This window comes from Berghia stephanieae, chromosome 4 (assembly GCF_034508935.2).
Source record: "Berghia stephanieae isolate SIO BIC M18660-M18661 chromosome 4, UCSD_Bste_1.3, whole genome shotgun sequence".
In the NCBI taxonomy this organism is placed as follows: domain Eukaryota; kingdom Metazoa; phylum Mollusca; class Gastropoda; order Nudibranchia; family Aeolidiidae; genus Berghia; species Berghia stephanieae.
In genome coordinates this window covers 32,527,108-32,540,544 of record NC_088363.1, presented here as the reverse complement: position 1 = coordinate 32,540,544, position 13,437 = coordinate 32,527,108, and the positions used below count along the sequence as shown (strand labels likewise).

General features: G+C 37.5%; 1 protein-coding gene across 1 annotated transcript in view; it reads left to right on the top strand.

Annotated features, from left to right (window-relative positions):
* Nucleotides 1–13,437, top strand: part of LOC144970436 (guanylate cyclase soluble subunit alpha-2-like) — a 201,999-nt gene that overhangs the window by 177,593 nt on the left and 10,969 nt on the right. Inside the window, exons 8-10 of the mRNA XM_078910071.1 lie at nt 2,466–2,604; nt 7,664–7,830; nt 9,210–9,353. Of these exons, the coding sequence (XP_078766197.1) occupies nt 2,466–2,604; nt 7,664–7,830; nt 9,210–9,353 (450 nt within the window). The remainder of the gene's footprint in view (nt 1–2,465; nt 2,605–7,663; nt 7,831–9,209; nt 9,354–13,437) is intronic.

Here is a 13,437-nt window from a genome sequence, read left to right as displayed (position 1 = left end):
ATAGAACGAAATTGACATCACTCCGGTCTTTGTTATTGGTTTTGCCATCCATGTTTATGGGTAATTCTCACTAAACTGTATCAATCAGACTATACACTTCAAGGTTATACACAGTTTTGTGTATTGGTCCGTAGCAATCGTTAACTTTTTGCCGGACACTAAGGCCCACTAAGGGCTAACCCACATCCCATAACAAGCTCGAAAAAAGAAAAAAACGGCAGAGGACGCCGGGTGCTTGGTATGGATAAGTCTAGCGGCTCTTCTCTTTATTCTTAGTAATTTGTCCGTGCCCGACGTCTTTATCCGGAAGACGGCAAAGGACGGCAGTGCCGAATCGCCGGAGTCAGCCTCCGGTGTGGTTTCGCCTTAAGACTCACTAATATTTTGACGTCATTCTCAGGTTTGTGGACCACCTAGTGAGTTGTCTTTAGTAGTGACCATGGTAAACAAGTGATCCCGTTGGTTGAACTGTTGAATACCACTCACGATTTGTTTTCTTTTGTGGCCAAAGACTTGTCTTTTGACGTCATTTGAAGGTCGGTGTCAGGCCATGAGTTTACGAAGGCCACGGTTGGTCCATTATATTACCGGATGGCATTGTTGTGAGTTTCTTAGCCAAGCGCACAGTATCTTTTGTTTTAAGCTCAGGAAATAAGTAAAAGAAAATTTGTTATAAAACAGAGTGAGGTAATTATTTGAAATCTGTAAAGCTTTACTATCAAGCCAGGACTCATTGAGTGTGGTCTTGGGTATATTTACCTATCCACTCAATGGTGACCCCTGGTCATTGAGCGATTGATCAGTGGTCACCTCACCGCTGTATTGTCCTGTCATTCATAGACTTCACACACAAGACTCGATCGATTAGTCTGGACATCGGCCAATGCTCAAATCTTGTATGTGTCTTCGTAATTCGATTCAGTTTCCTGGTTTTTTAAAATGTTCTCTACTGCCAAATTATTTTTAAAATAAAATCAATTTTGGCCAGAAAACTTGGCTCTTACTTTGTATTTTTAAAGATTTAGAGGATCGCCAACTCGTAAAATGTTTTAAACATGAGATTCAAAGGTTTAAATCGAAGATATATTTGTAAACTGCGTTGTCGAAAAATAAACAGTAAAATTGCATTGCAGGCGCCATGTCTCATCCTTCATATTCAATGTTTCAATTGGGTTGCAGTTCCTTGTATTTATAAACACAATTGCAACCCTTTTGGGGTGTACTAGCTGACAAACAAGGGATGGATTTTAAAGAAAGAAATATGAAGCATTAATTTTTGCCACTTGAACTTTTATATAGCGCAATCTCCACTAAACGTTTTCTAAGTGCTTTACGAGGATTTCATGGTCATCAGCAACACTTAACATGTAGAACGAGACATGGCGCCCGTTAGGCAATATAATATTTTTTTCCGTCATAGACATCGTTGATAACGGCCAGGTCATCACTTTACACCTGAATACGTTGAGAAAATTTGAGTAAAGCTAGGCTCGAACTCAGGACCTTCCGAAACTAAAGCGAGTGTTATACCACAAGACCACATAGCCGTACAATATAAAGAAATATTCTTGACTCTGAATAAAAAATGGAAAGTGAACCAGTCTCATGGTTTTTTTTTTCCGTTATAAAATCAAATTTGAGCAACCAATACTACCACAAAATAATACCGTATGAGATTGAACCGACGTACACTTATTTGCAGGTCCGATAACCCAATTCCTTATGGGCTATTAATTGTTGTGATGACAAGATATGAAGTGAGTAGAAAAGTGCCAGAAGACAATAGAGAATAAAAATTTTTTCGCGGCGGTGGTGGGGTTTGAACCTGCGACCTTATTGGTACGACAACTCCGCCTGGCAGGTGAGAGCGTGGCTCTACCGTGTGAGCTATCCACGAACACAAAAATATTCGTATCAAACCCAAGTCATTTCTAGATCCCTCTCTCACCCACTTCTGGAGATCGCCGATTCGTTCACACACCACCATCGCGAAGTAATTTTTGACCAGCAGTTAAGCTTAATAGCCAATATTCTCAACACAAACATATAACATAGAAACGATTGAGACATTGAGTATGCTCCGGTGTATGGGGTGAATTTTTAATTCAGAAAAGTGAGTGGAGCAGGCACTTATGTTGGTAACAACAAGATATGAAGTGAGTAGAAAAGTGCCAGAAGACAATAGAGAATAAAAATTTTTTCGCGGCGGTGGTGGGGTTTGAACCTGCGACCTTATTGGTACGACAACTCCGCCTGGCAGGTGAGAGCGTGGCTCTACCGTGTGAGCTATCCACGAACACAAAAATATTCGTATCAAACCCAAGTCATTTCTAGATCCCTCTCTCACCCACTTCTGGAGATCGCCGATTCGTTCACACACCACCATCGCGAAGTAATTTTTGACCAGCAGTATTATATCAAATCTCAATATATATTTTTTTTTCGTCTGTCAATCTGTATTTCAGGATGGGCTAAAGAAGCGAATGGAGCAGCTGAAAAAAAGTATTGAGACGGCCAGCAAAGCCGTTGATGTGGAGAAGGAGAAGAACGTCGCGCTGCTCTTGGAAATCTTCCCCCCTACAATAGCACAGAAACTCTGGAGAGGTAAGAAGGATCAAGCATTATTAATAATAATTAAAATGATAATAATAACAGTAGTAGTGTAATAATAATAATAGTAATAATAATAATAATAATAATAATAATAATAATAATAATAATAATAATAATAATAATAATAATAATAATAATAATAATAATAGTAATAATAATAATAATAATAATAATAATAATAATAATGAAACAATAATGAACTCTTATATAGCACTCGGTATCATCAGCCTAAACACACACACACACACACACACACACTCTCTCTCTCTCTCACACACACACACAAACACACATAACAAACACACAATTCGAAATAATTAAGCCTAGAGCGCATAAAACTTTAATTTAGTTAGACTGAAATCCGCCTCGGGAAAAAATGGTAGTGATAAATCCAGTCAGCGTGCCTAATGGATCTAAAATGTTTCCGCTTTCTGACTGAAGATGGACACACAACCCCCCCCCCCCCCCCCCTCCCCAAAAAAAAAAAAGAATAAAAATAAAAATAAAATAAACGCCTTTACGTTCTATCGAAGTATGTAGCTTTAACTAGGTTCACACACACACACACACACACACACACACACACACACACAAACAAACATACATACACATACACACACACACTTACACACACACAGAGAGAGAGAGAGAGAGAGAGAGAGAGAGAGAGAGAGAGAGAGAGAGAGAGAGAGAGAGAGTGAGAGAAAGAAAGGGGGTGGGTGCTTTACCTCTATTTTTACTCCGTTGGTTTGACTGAGTTAAGAAAGATAGATAAATAGACATAGATAGATAGATAGATAGATCGATAGATAGATAGATAGATAGATAGATAGATAGATAGATAGATAGATAGATAGATAGAAAGATAGATAGAACGATTGAATGATAGAGATAGATAGATAAAGAGATAGATGGAGATAGATAAATAGATAGATAGATAGATAGACAGATAAATGGATGGATAGAAAGATATGTCGATATATATATATATATATATATATATATATATATATATATATATATTATATATATATATTATATGTAGATAGATAGATTGATTGATTGATTGAGAGAGGCTCTTTTTCCAGGTTTTTCTGGGTTGAGAGGGAAAAACACACACACACTTACTCACACACACACACACACACACACGCACACACGCACACACAAAGAGATAGAGAGAGATCAACAGATAGAGAGAGTTAGAGAGAATGTGTGTGTGTGTGTGTGTGTGTGTGAGAGAGTGTGTGTGTGTGTGTATATATGTGCTTTTCATCAGTTTAAAACACCAGGTCTCAATAAACAAACTGTAATTATGTTTGAGCTCCTTTTATAATCTACTCTCCAGTCATGGAAATCCTTTTAATTCTAAACTGTGACTGGTTTCAACAACAACTAAAACACCAATTTAAATTTGATTAAAAGTTGCCATGTACTTTAAAGTCAAGGATCTACGACGCCAAACTCTGACAAAACAAATTTTACACTTTGGCCATAGCATTTTTGGCTTCAAACTTCAATCAATTTGGATGGCCCCCCACTTGTCAAAAACCTCTGATCTAACCTGAGACAAAGATATATTACAGTTTTGAGACTTTAAAAAAACAGACAGGGGGTCACCTTGATCTATTGCTATTTGAAGTAAAAGTTGTTTTGTTTTGGCCGACATGAACAATTTTTTTGGTGTTGATTTTGCTCTTTTTTTGTTTTATTTTATTATATTGTTAGTTGTTTTATTCTGTTTTTTTTTTCTTTGGTTTCTTTTTCTTGTTATTTGTTGTTGTTTTTTTTTTTTTTTTTTTTTTTTTTTTTTTTTTTTTTTTTTTTTTTTTTTTTTGCCACAGTAAGTACAGCAGAACTTCTTATCAATCAGAGTGTGTTAAAAGGACCAGGGCCTACATTTATCGAAAATATATGGAGTAGATTTGGCTTATGGAATGAAACATTACGCAAATATACAACGTTTCAGCCTTTGGCCTTCGTCAGGCGACAATAAAGCGATACAAAAAAGGCTCATCAGATGTTTCTTCTTTTTCTTTTTGCCAATTTGGTGGAAGTTTTAATCAATCAAATTGAGTGCGGCTATGTGGTCTTGTGGTATGACACTCACTTTCGGATCGGAAGGTCCTGGATTCGAGCCTCGCTCGGCGTATAGTTGAGTCCTTGGAAAAGGCTCTTTACTCACATTCTCTCACCATACTCAGGTGTAAAATGAGTACTCGGCCGTTGACAGCGTTGTCTCTGTCAGAAAAAAAAATGTAATATCGCCTAACACGCGTCATATTTCGTTCTACATGTTACGTGTTACTGTTGTCAGGAACCCCTTATAAAGCACTTTGAGCACATTTCGTGGATATTGCACTATATAAATACTCATTTTTTAAAAAAAGTGTCTTTTTGTGGTCAAAGTAATTGAAATGTGTTCTGTCGGAGTATAGATAGTATGCAGATGACGTCACTCAGGCCTTTGTTATTGTTTTTGCCATCCGCGTTTGTGAGTTGTTCTCACTAAACTGTATTAACCCGACTATAAAAGTTCATGGTTACACAGAGTTTGTGTGTTGGTCCGTTATACTTCCGGATGGCAATGTTGTGAACTCCTTGGCCAAGCGCAATCTATCTATAGATAGAATGCGCTTGGCCAAGGAGTTCACAACATTGCCATCCGAAGTATAACGGACCAACACACAAACTCTGTGTAACCATGAACTTTCATAGTCTGGTTAATACAGTTTAGTGAGAACAACTCACAAACGCGGATGGCAAAAACAATAACAAAGGCCTGAGTGACGTCATCTGCATACTATCTATAGGATTCTGTACCACTCGCGAGTGTGAACAGAGTAAGGACCTAGTGCACTCGTAGCAGTGCACTCCGGTAAGGACTGAAATATATTTGAGACGAAGTGTAGTTTGCCTTTATTTTTCTTTTACTGTAAGAACCGCCCGACGAAGCCAAATTAATTGAGTGTCACACACGATTAATTAATGAGCTTGGAGAAAAAAAAAGAAAGATTCTTTTTTTACTTTTCTTAATCCTTTCAATGTAGCTTTTCACAGCTTCTTATTTCGTGACAATTAGGTAAGGATCCTGAAATTCGAAATTCACTGATTTATGGTCGAATCTGTAAGCCAATCTGTAGGTAAAGTTAATTAACCAGTCAACCGAAGTACTCGGAGAAAACACCAATTTAAAAAATTGAGACTTTGTGAGGTTTTTGTCAAGATGTAGTAAAAAAAAGTAGTCCTTCAGAGCCGCCAGGCCCGTGGAGCCGGAGTTTATTCCGGTTTCTATAACGTGAAAAGGACAATAGCAATTCCTTGCTACCCTTTGGATAGGACGCTAGTCTAACGCAAAGTACTTCCACCAGATCAAACAGACCCAGCTGAGACCAAGATGAGGGTCATTTAAATCGATCAATAGTTGAGGAACCAGTTTTCTAGCCAAACTTTTGAATACGTCTTTCCAGAGTAAGGATGTTTACTGGTGTTAAGCTAGAATGTTGCAATTGGAAATTCAATGACATACAGTCTTACCTCAGTAAGGATGTTTACTGGTTAAGCAAGAATGTTGTTATTGGAAATTCATTGACTTACAGTCTTTACAGAGTGGGGCTGTTTACTGGTTAAGCAAGAATGCTGCAATTGGAAATTCAATGACTTACAGTCTTTACAGACTGGGGCTGTTTACCGGTTAAGCAAGAATATTGTTATTGGAAATTCAATTACTTACAGTCTTTACAGACTGGGGCTGTTTACTGGTTAAGCAAGAATGTTGCAATTGGAAACTCAAGATATGAAGTGAATAGAAAAGTGCCAGAAGACAATAGAGAATAAAAATTTTTCGCGGCGGTGGTGGGGTTCGAACCTGCGACCTTATTGGTACGACAACTCCGCCTGGCAGGTGAGAGCGTGGCTCTACCGTGTGAGCTATCAACGAACACAAAAATATTCGTTTCAAACTCAAAGTCATTACTAGATCCCTCTCTCACCCACTTCTTGAGACCGCCGATTCGTTCGTACACCACCATCGCGAATAATTTTGACCAGCAGTTAAGCTTAATAGCCAATATTCTCAACACAAACATATAACATAGAAACGATTGCTCACACGGTAGAGCCACGCTCTCACCTGCCAGGCGGAGTTGTCGTACCAATAAGGTCGCAGGTTCGAACCCCACCACCGCCGCGAAAAATTTTTATTCTCTATTGTCTTCTGGCACTTTTCTATTCACTTCATATCTTGTTGTTACCAACATAAGTGCCTGCTCCACTCACTTTTCTGAATTAAAAATTGGAAACTCAATGACTTACAGTCTTTACAGAGTGGGTTGTTTACTGGTTAAGCAAGAATGTTGCAATTGGAAACTCAATGACTTACAGTTGAATGTAAGCCTGTATGTAGGTATGGTTCATTAATTGAAAGACGAAGATTTAGATTCTGGGCCTTTCAAATGACGTTTTTGTCCTCTTACTGAAGGAATCTATTTTCTGGTCTTCCACATACGTTCTGGACATCATGTATCTATTTTTATTTATGCATCTGTGCGGCTATGTGGTCAGTGGTATGACACTCGCTTTCGGATCGGAAGGACCTGGATTCGAGTTCGCTCAGCGCATAGTTGAGTCATTGGAAAAGGCTTTTTTACTCACATTCTCTCAGGACCTTCTCATCCGAAAGCGAGTGTCATACCACTAGAACACAAAGCCGCAGAGCTTATGTTACCTGGTTATAGGATATGACAATCTTGTAAAGAGCTTTGAGCACGTTTAGTGTTTATTACGCTGTTTAAACTCTCACAATATGATGAAACTGTACCATTATTTGATGGAACGAAATTGACGTCACTCAGCTATTTGTTATTTGTTTTTATCCAGCCAATTTATGAGTAGTTCTAACTAAATTCTATCAATCAGGCCATTAAAGTGTAATGTCACACATAGGTTTGTGTGTTGCTACGTTCTATTCTACTGGGGTATCTTGTAAGTATTTTACCTAAACGCATAGCATCAATAACAATAAATATTATATTTTCCTGCCCTTCTCCAGGAGAGCAAGTGGAGCCGATGACTGTGGATGACGTAACTATGCTATTTTCTGACATCGTTGGTTTCACGGCCATCTGTAGTCGGTCAACGCCCATGCAGGTCATCGACATGCTTAGCTCACTCTACACACATTTTGACCAGTTCTGTGTGGACATCGATGTCTATAAGGTGAGTAACATACTATTATGTTTAGCTTATTTTACACGTTTTGTGGCTATGTGGTCTTTTGGAATGCCACTCGCTTTTGGATCGGAAGTCCTGGGTTGGAGTCCGTTTCTGAGCGGCACATTGTTAAGTGCTTAGAAAAGGGCCCTTTACTCGCATTCTATAACCACACTCAGGTGTTAAATGAGTACCTGGCCGTTAACAGCGTTGTCTCTGTTTGGAAAAAAATTGTACTATCGCCTATTAGGCGTAATGTCTCGTTATACATAGTGTGTTGCTGTTGGCTAGGGTCCCTTTGTAAAGCGCTTTGTGCACGTTTAGTGGATTATATAAAAATATAAAAGCTCACGGGTTTCTTTTACACGTTCTGTGTCAACGTTTCTGTGTATGTGTTGAGTACCAGAAAACTTGTGTATTAAATAGTGTCAGACAAAGCAAGAAAGAAAAATACAGCCTGTGCGACTGGGGATCGAACCTCTTGATCACCAGTCAGATTTTATATCATTAAATCGTAAAATTACACACTATAGTTAGGACGATGCGTTACTCACAAGAGTACACGCCTCCGCTGTGAACCTTCGCTTGCATCACATAACACAAACTTTGAACACTAGAGGACTCGAACGAAGACATAAGGGTAGCTCTATATTTTTAATTTTTGAAAATTTCAACGTGACAAATTAGGGCGCCGGCACTGGAATAAGACAACGATCTGAAAAAGTATATATGAATCAATCAGTGTCAGACAAAGCAAGAAAAAAAAAACCCCAGGAAAAACATCCATCCCAAAGAATCATTCTGCTTCGAATGGGGATCGAACCTCATACCTCCTGATCAGAGGTGCTACCACTATGTTACCCTCAGAAATAGAGGTGAGCCTATTGCTCTGTAACGCTGACAATAGCAGCTAATAAAGGATGAAATAATGGAATAAAATATAATTCCCTTTATTCCTCTTCAGGAAAATTCATCTGCAGTGTCCAACTTAAGCAAAATAGGCATTAAAAAAACACATAAAAACTTCACTTTTATTTCTCAAATAAAAATTGAGCTTTTATATAGGGCATTATCCACTAAATGTGCTCAACTCGCTTTACAAGGGGTCCCTGGCCAACAGCAACATTTAATATTTAGGTAGGGACATGACGCCTGTTAGGCGATGTTACATTTTTTTTTCGGACAGAGGCAACGCTGTAAACGGCCAGGTACTCATTTTACACCTGAGTACGGTGAGAGAATATGAGTAAAGTCCTTCTCGCTTTGAGGCTTCGAGTGGATATTGCGCTATATAAAATTATTAAAAAAACAAACAAACCAACAAAAGCGCTGAGTGACGTCCATTTCGTACCAATGTATAATCACTATCATTTCGTCTTCCTCAGATTGAGACGATCGGAGACGCATATTGTGTAGCGGGAGGACTTCATCGGGCCAGTCGTTATCACGCCCAACAAATCGCTTGGATGGCGCTTAAAATGATGGGGGCTGCACGCAACGAGAAATCGCACGATGGAGCTGTCATAAATGTGAGTAGAGATAGCTGTAATATTGAGTAATTGTTTAAGTAAAATACTCACATATACTGTGCGCCGGATAGATCCCCAGACAAAACCATGTTGATATATATATATATATATATATATATAATATATTATATATATATATATATATTGACATGGAGAATTTTGTCAGAACTGATCTATCTAACTGGCGATATAAAAACAATATCAAGGAGCTGAGTGACGTCATTTTCTATAAGATGGCCATATTCCATAGTCATATACCATTATTTTCTTGTCTCACTCACATCGATGTTAAATACTTGGTAGAACCCAAACAATCATTGCACCGTCTAATGACTAATCGTTAGAAGTGCTCAAGGAATCAAATAATCCCATTCTCCAAAAGGCTGCAGTAGAAAAACATCATAATATCATATTTTCATAATACTGCTCGAAGACAAAATATAAGGTCTAAACTTATTCAATATCATTATAAATAAGACTGAAAAAAATCAAACACATAGTTAAATATTTTCAACTATTCCGAGTTTTGTGCAAACACTAAAAAATAATCACTTTTAATTGGATAGTTTTGATTGCTGGTATATCACGTCAAAGTCGGAAAACATATGAATTATTATAAGCTCTTCTTTAACGATGCGTTACACCCAATTTTCCAGGTCAACAGTAAAGTAATAAAACAACTTTAAAAATTATGCCCTTCCGCCACGACATCATAAGATATTGTTGCCTTGGCATTCCACGAAAAAATGTTTGATGTCAACAGGAATTACCCATGTTGTCCAAGTAACCAAATTGGGGGTTTATAATTTTGCTCGAAGAAAAAAAAAGAAAGTGCCTGAAGCGTGGCTCGAACCCGGGACCTTCCAGGTCACAGTGCAATGCCTTTACCACTCGGTCACTTCGATGATATAAGATTAAGATTTGAAAAAAAAAACGTGTATGAAACAGTGCCAGAAAATAGGTTTCACACCCAGTCGATGCATTATTATTTTATTATGTTATTTTGGGATGGTTTAATTTCCTGCATTTTTCTCTCTTCTTTGTCTGGACTAATCATATACACATCAACAATTTTATTCTTCATTCACGCTAGGACATCTTTGTTGATCCGCAGTAATAGTCTCATTAAATTTCACAAGAAATATTAAAACATTTTAACTCGGTGATTCTATGTAATTGAAAACCTCAACAATAATGTTAAACGATTGGTATTGAATAGTTCACAAAATATAACGTTTTCTAGAATTGAACCAAATTCAAACAACACTTCCTTAAAACCGCTAGCGAACAAAGAATAAATTGAATAATTTTGTTTGCTTTAAACCCGATATTAAAAACTAATTACCGTTTCTGCCATTCACTATGCATTACAATGTTTTGATTTCTGATATTATAACACATCTTAATTTATAAAAAATAGATCTAGATCAAATTGTAAACTTCTCACGCTTCATACTTAATTTCCACAATCCCTATCATTCTATGTTTTTAATATACGCTGGGAAATATTTTTAATCCGCTGTAATAGGCCTATTTAATTACACAAGAAATATTAGAATATTATATTATATCATTGTGATTCTATGTCATGGGCACCCTCTATAACAATGTTACACGATTATTATTGAATAAAACTCAAATTATTTAAATTTACGACAATTGAGATAATTTTTCCAAATTGCCTTAAAATCGCTATCGAACAAAGAATAAATTGAATCTTTTTTTTTCTTCCTAAACCCAAAATTGGAAAACTAAATCGACTATAATTATCGTTTGTGTCATCCCGAGATTCCTGAAATCTTCGTTTTTAATTACATCGTTTTGATCGGAGATATAACACGTCCAAGTCTAAAAATAGATCAATTTGTCGACTGTTTTACAGAAATGCTTCACAATCAATTTTCTTTTCATCCCCATTACGTCAACAATACTTGTTTTCTTTTTCATTTTTTTAAAAATTCACCCTAGAAAATCGTTTTTGATCCGCAGTAATAGGCCCATTAAACGTGCTTAATCTTTGATCTGTGGAGGGAGTTAGGAGATAAACACCAACACGTTAATGATGAAAATCCACCTAAATCCTTCAAAACACTTCAACAGCTCGTGGTTGAGTCAAATTTCGTAAGACGCTTGCTATCTTTATAACGTCGTCCAGTCAGTGTCTTATCTTTACTTTCAATAAGGACAAAGGGGATCCAGTGATTATTAAAATAATTGTGAACGCGGCTTTCTAAACATTTTCTAAATATTTTTTTAAAAAATAATTAACCTGAGCTTTTATACAGGGCAATATCCACTAAACGTGCTCAAAGCGCTTTACAAAGGGTCCCTAGTTAACAGTAACACTTAACATGTAGGACGAGACATGACCGCCTATTAGGCGATATTGCAATCGTTTCCGACAGAGACAACGATGTTTACTGTCAGGTACTCATTTTACCCCTGAGTACAGTGAGGGAATGTGAGTAAAGAGTAAGCACTTTACCAAGGACTCAACTATGCGGCGCCCAGAGCAGGACTCGAACCCAGGACCGAAGGTTAGTGTCATACCACGAGACCACATTATAGCCGCACATCTCTTTCAATCTAATGGACACATTGGAATCATCTGGAAAATTCTTAACTTTTAAAACAACTTGTTGTTCTTTGAGGCAAAGAGTACATGAATTATTTGATTCAACTCATTAATCGGTTAATCTTGCTAAGTCCCAGGTTTGAGTTTTTGCCACGATGAGGGTCATTTAAATCGATCGATATTTGAGGGACGAGTTTTCTGACCATATTTTTTAAATACGTGTTTTTACAGAGTGCGGCAGTTAACTGGTTAAGGAAATCTGAATAATATTTTAGTTTTAATCTTTGAGATCTGGGGGCGCAGCGTGCTCTGTGTGGCCTTGAGCAAATCACCTCGCCCTAGGTCAATTTGAGGTGCTGGCGGCTGACGCCTTGAGTTAGTCCAGCCTTCCCTAGGAATAGACCCTTGAGACAAATTTCCCCTATGGGATGAATTAAAGGAAATCTATTTTATTTATATTATTTAAAGCTTTGTAGCGCGTTATCATAGTAAGTCTATACAACCATTATAATAACGTATTTTACAGCGTCGGTGGAAGATGTAAGACGAGGACTTATTATCATTTAACATACATCCACACATCCAAACACATACACCCCCCCCCCTCTTCCCCCCCCCCACCTCATAAACACGCACATCAAATTGTTACCCACTGAATCAATCTGGTATTAATAATAATTATGATAATATATGTCACTTGTAAAGCACATAACCGTAATTAGGCCATGCTCTATGCGATTCACAATTACAGAAATGACAATCTAAAATATCACTAACACACACACACACACACACACAAGCGCACACACATACGCACACTCACTCACACATACACACAAACAGACACCCTTTCAATTGGCTTCAACAGTCATGTAATGACGCATAGTAACGTAGTAACTGGCTCTTAACTATCGGAACAATGGCGGACGCCCTTATGAAATATTCCTCCGACGGGCATAAAAGTGTATCCAGAGGAGAAAAACATTATAAATATGATCATGTTTTGAATTTTATACATTCTGATCACATGACACATGAAAAGTTCTAGCCAGCATGAAGAATAAAAAGTACCAATTTTCTTTGTTCTTTCTGCTCGCCGTTGCTAGGCGACGTGACATTAGACTATTGAATCCACTCATTACTCAAAAGAAGGGGGGGGGGGGGGAACAAGATCTATTTCCAATAAATGTAATCATTGATAGAGATTTTAGAATATGTTTTTTTGTAAAAATGTATTGATAAGACAGAATGAACTATGTAGACGAAGACAATTGTTGTGTAAAGCCAAGATGATTTGAAATCTGGATTTCACATTATGTGGAATTTTGAGACACAAAACCCACTCTTCACAATGGACGCGTTCTTGTGTGTTTGTAAATATTATTAGTTTTAACTATCTCCATGCCGACCATTAAACACAAACATTGATGATTTAAACTGGAACCTCCTCAGTGGTTACAATACACGCACAACACATACTCTCTCTCTCACACACACACACTCACGCAC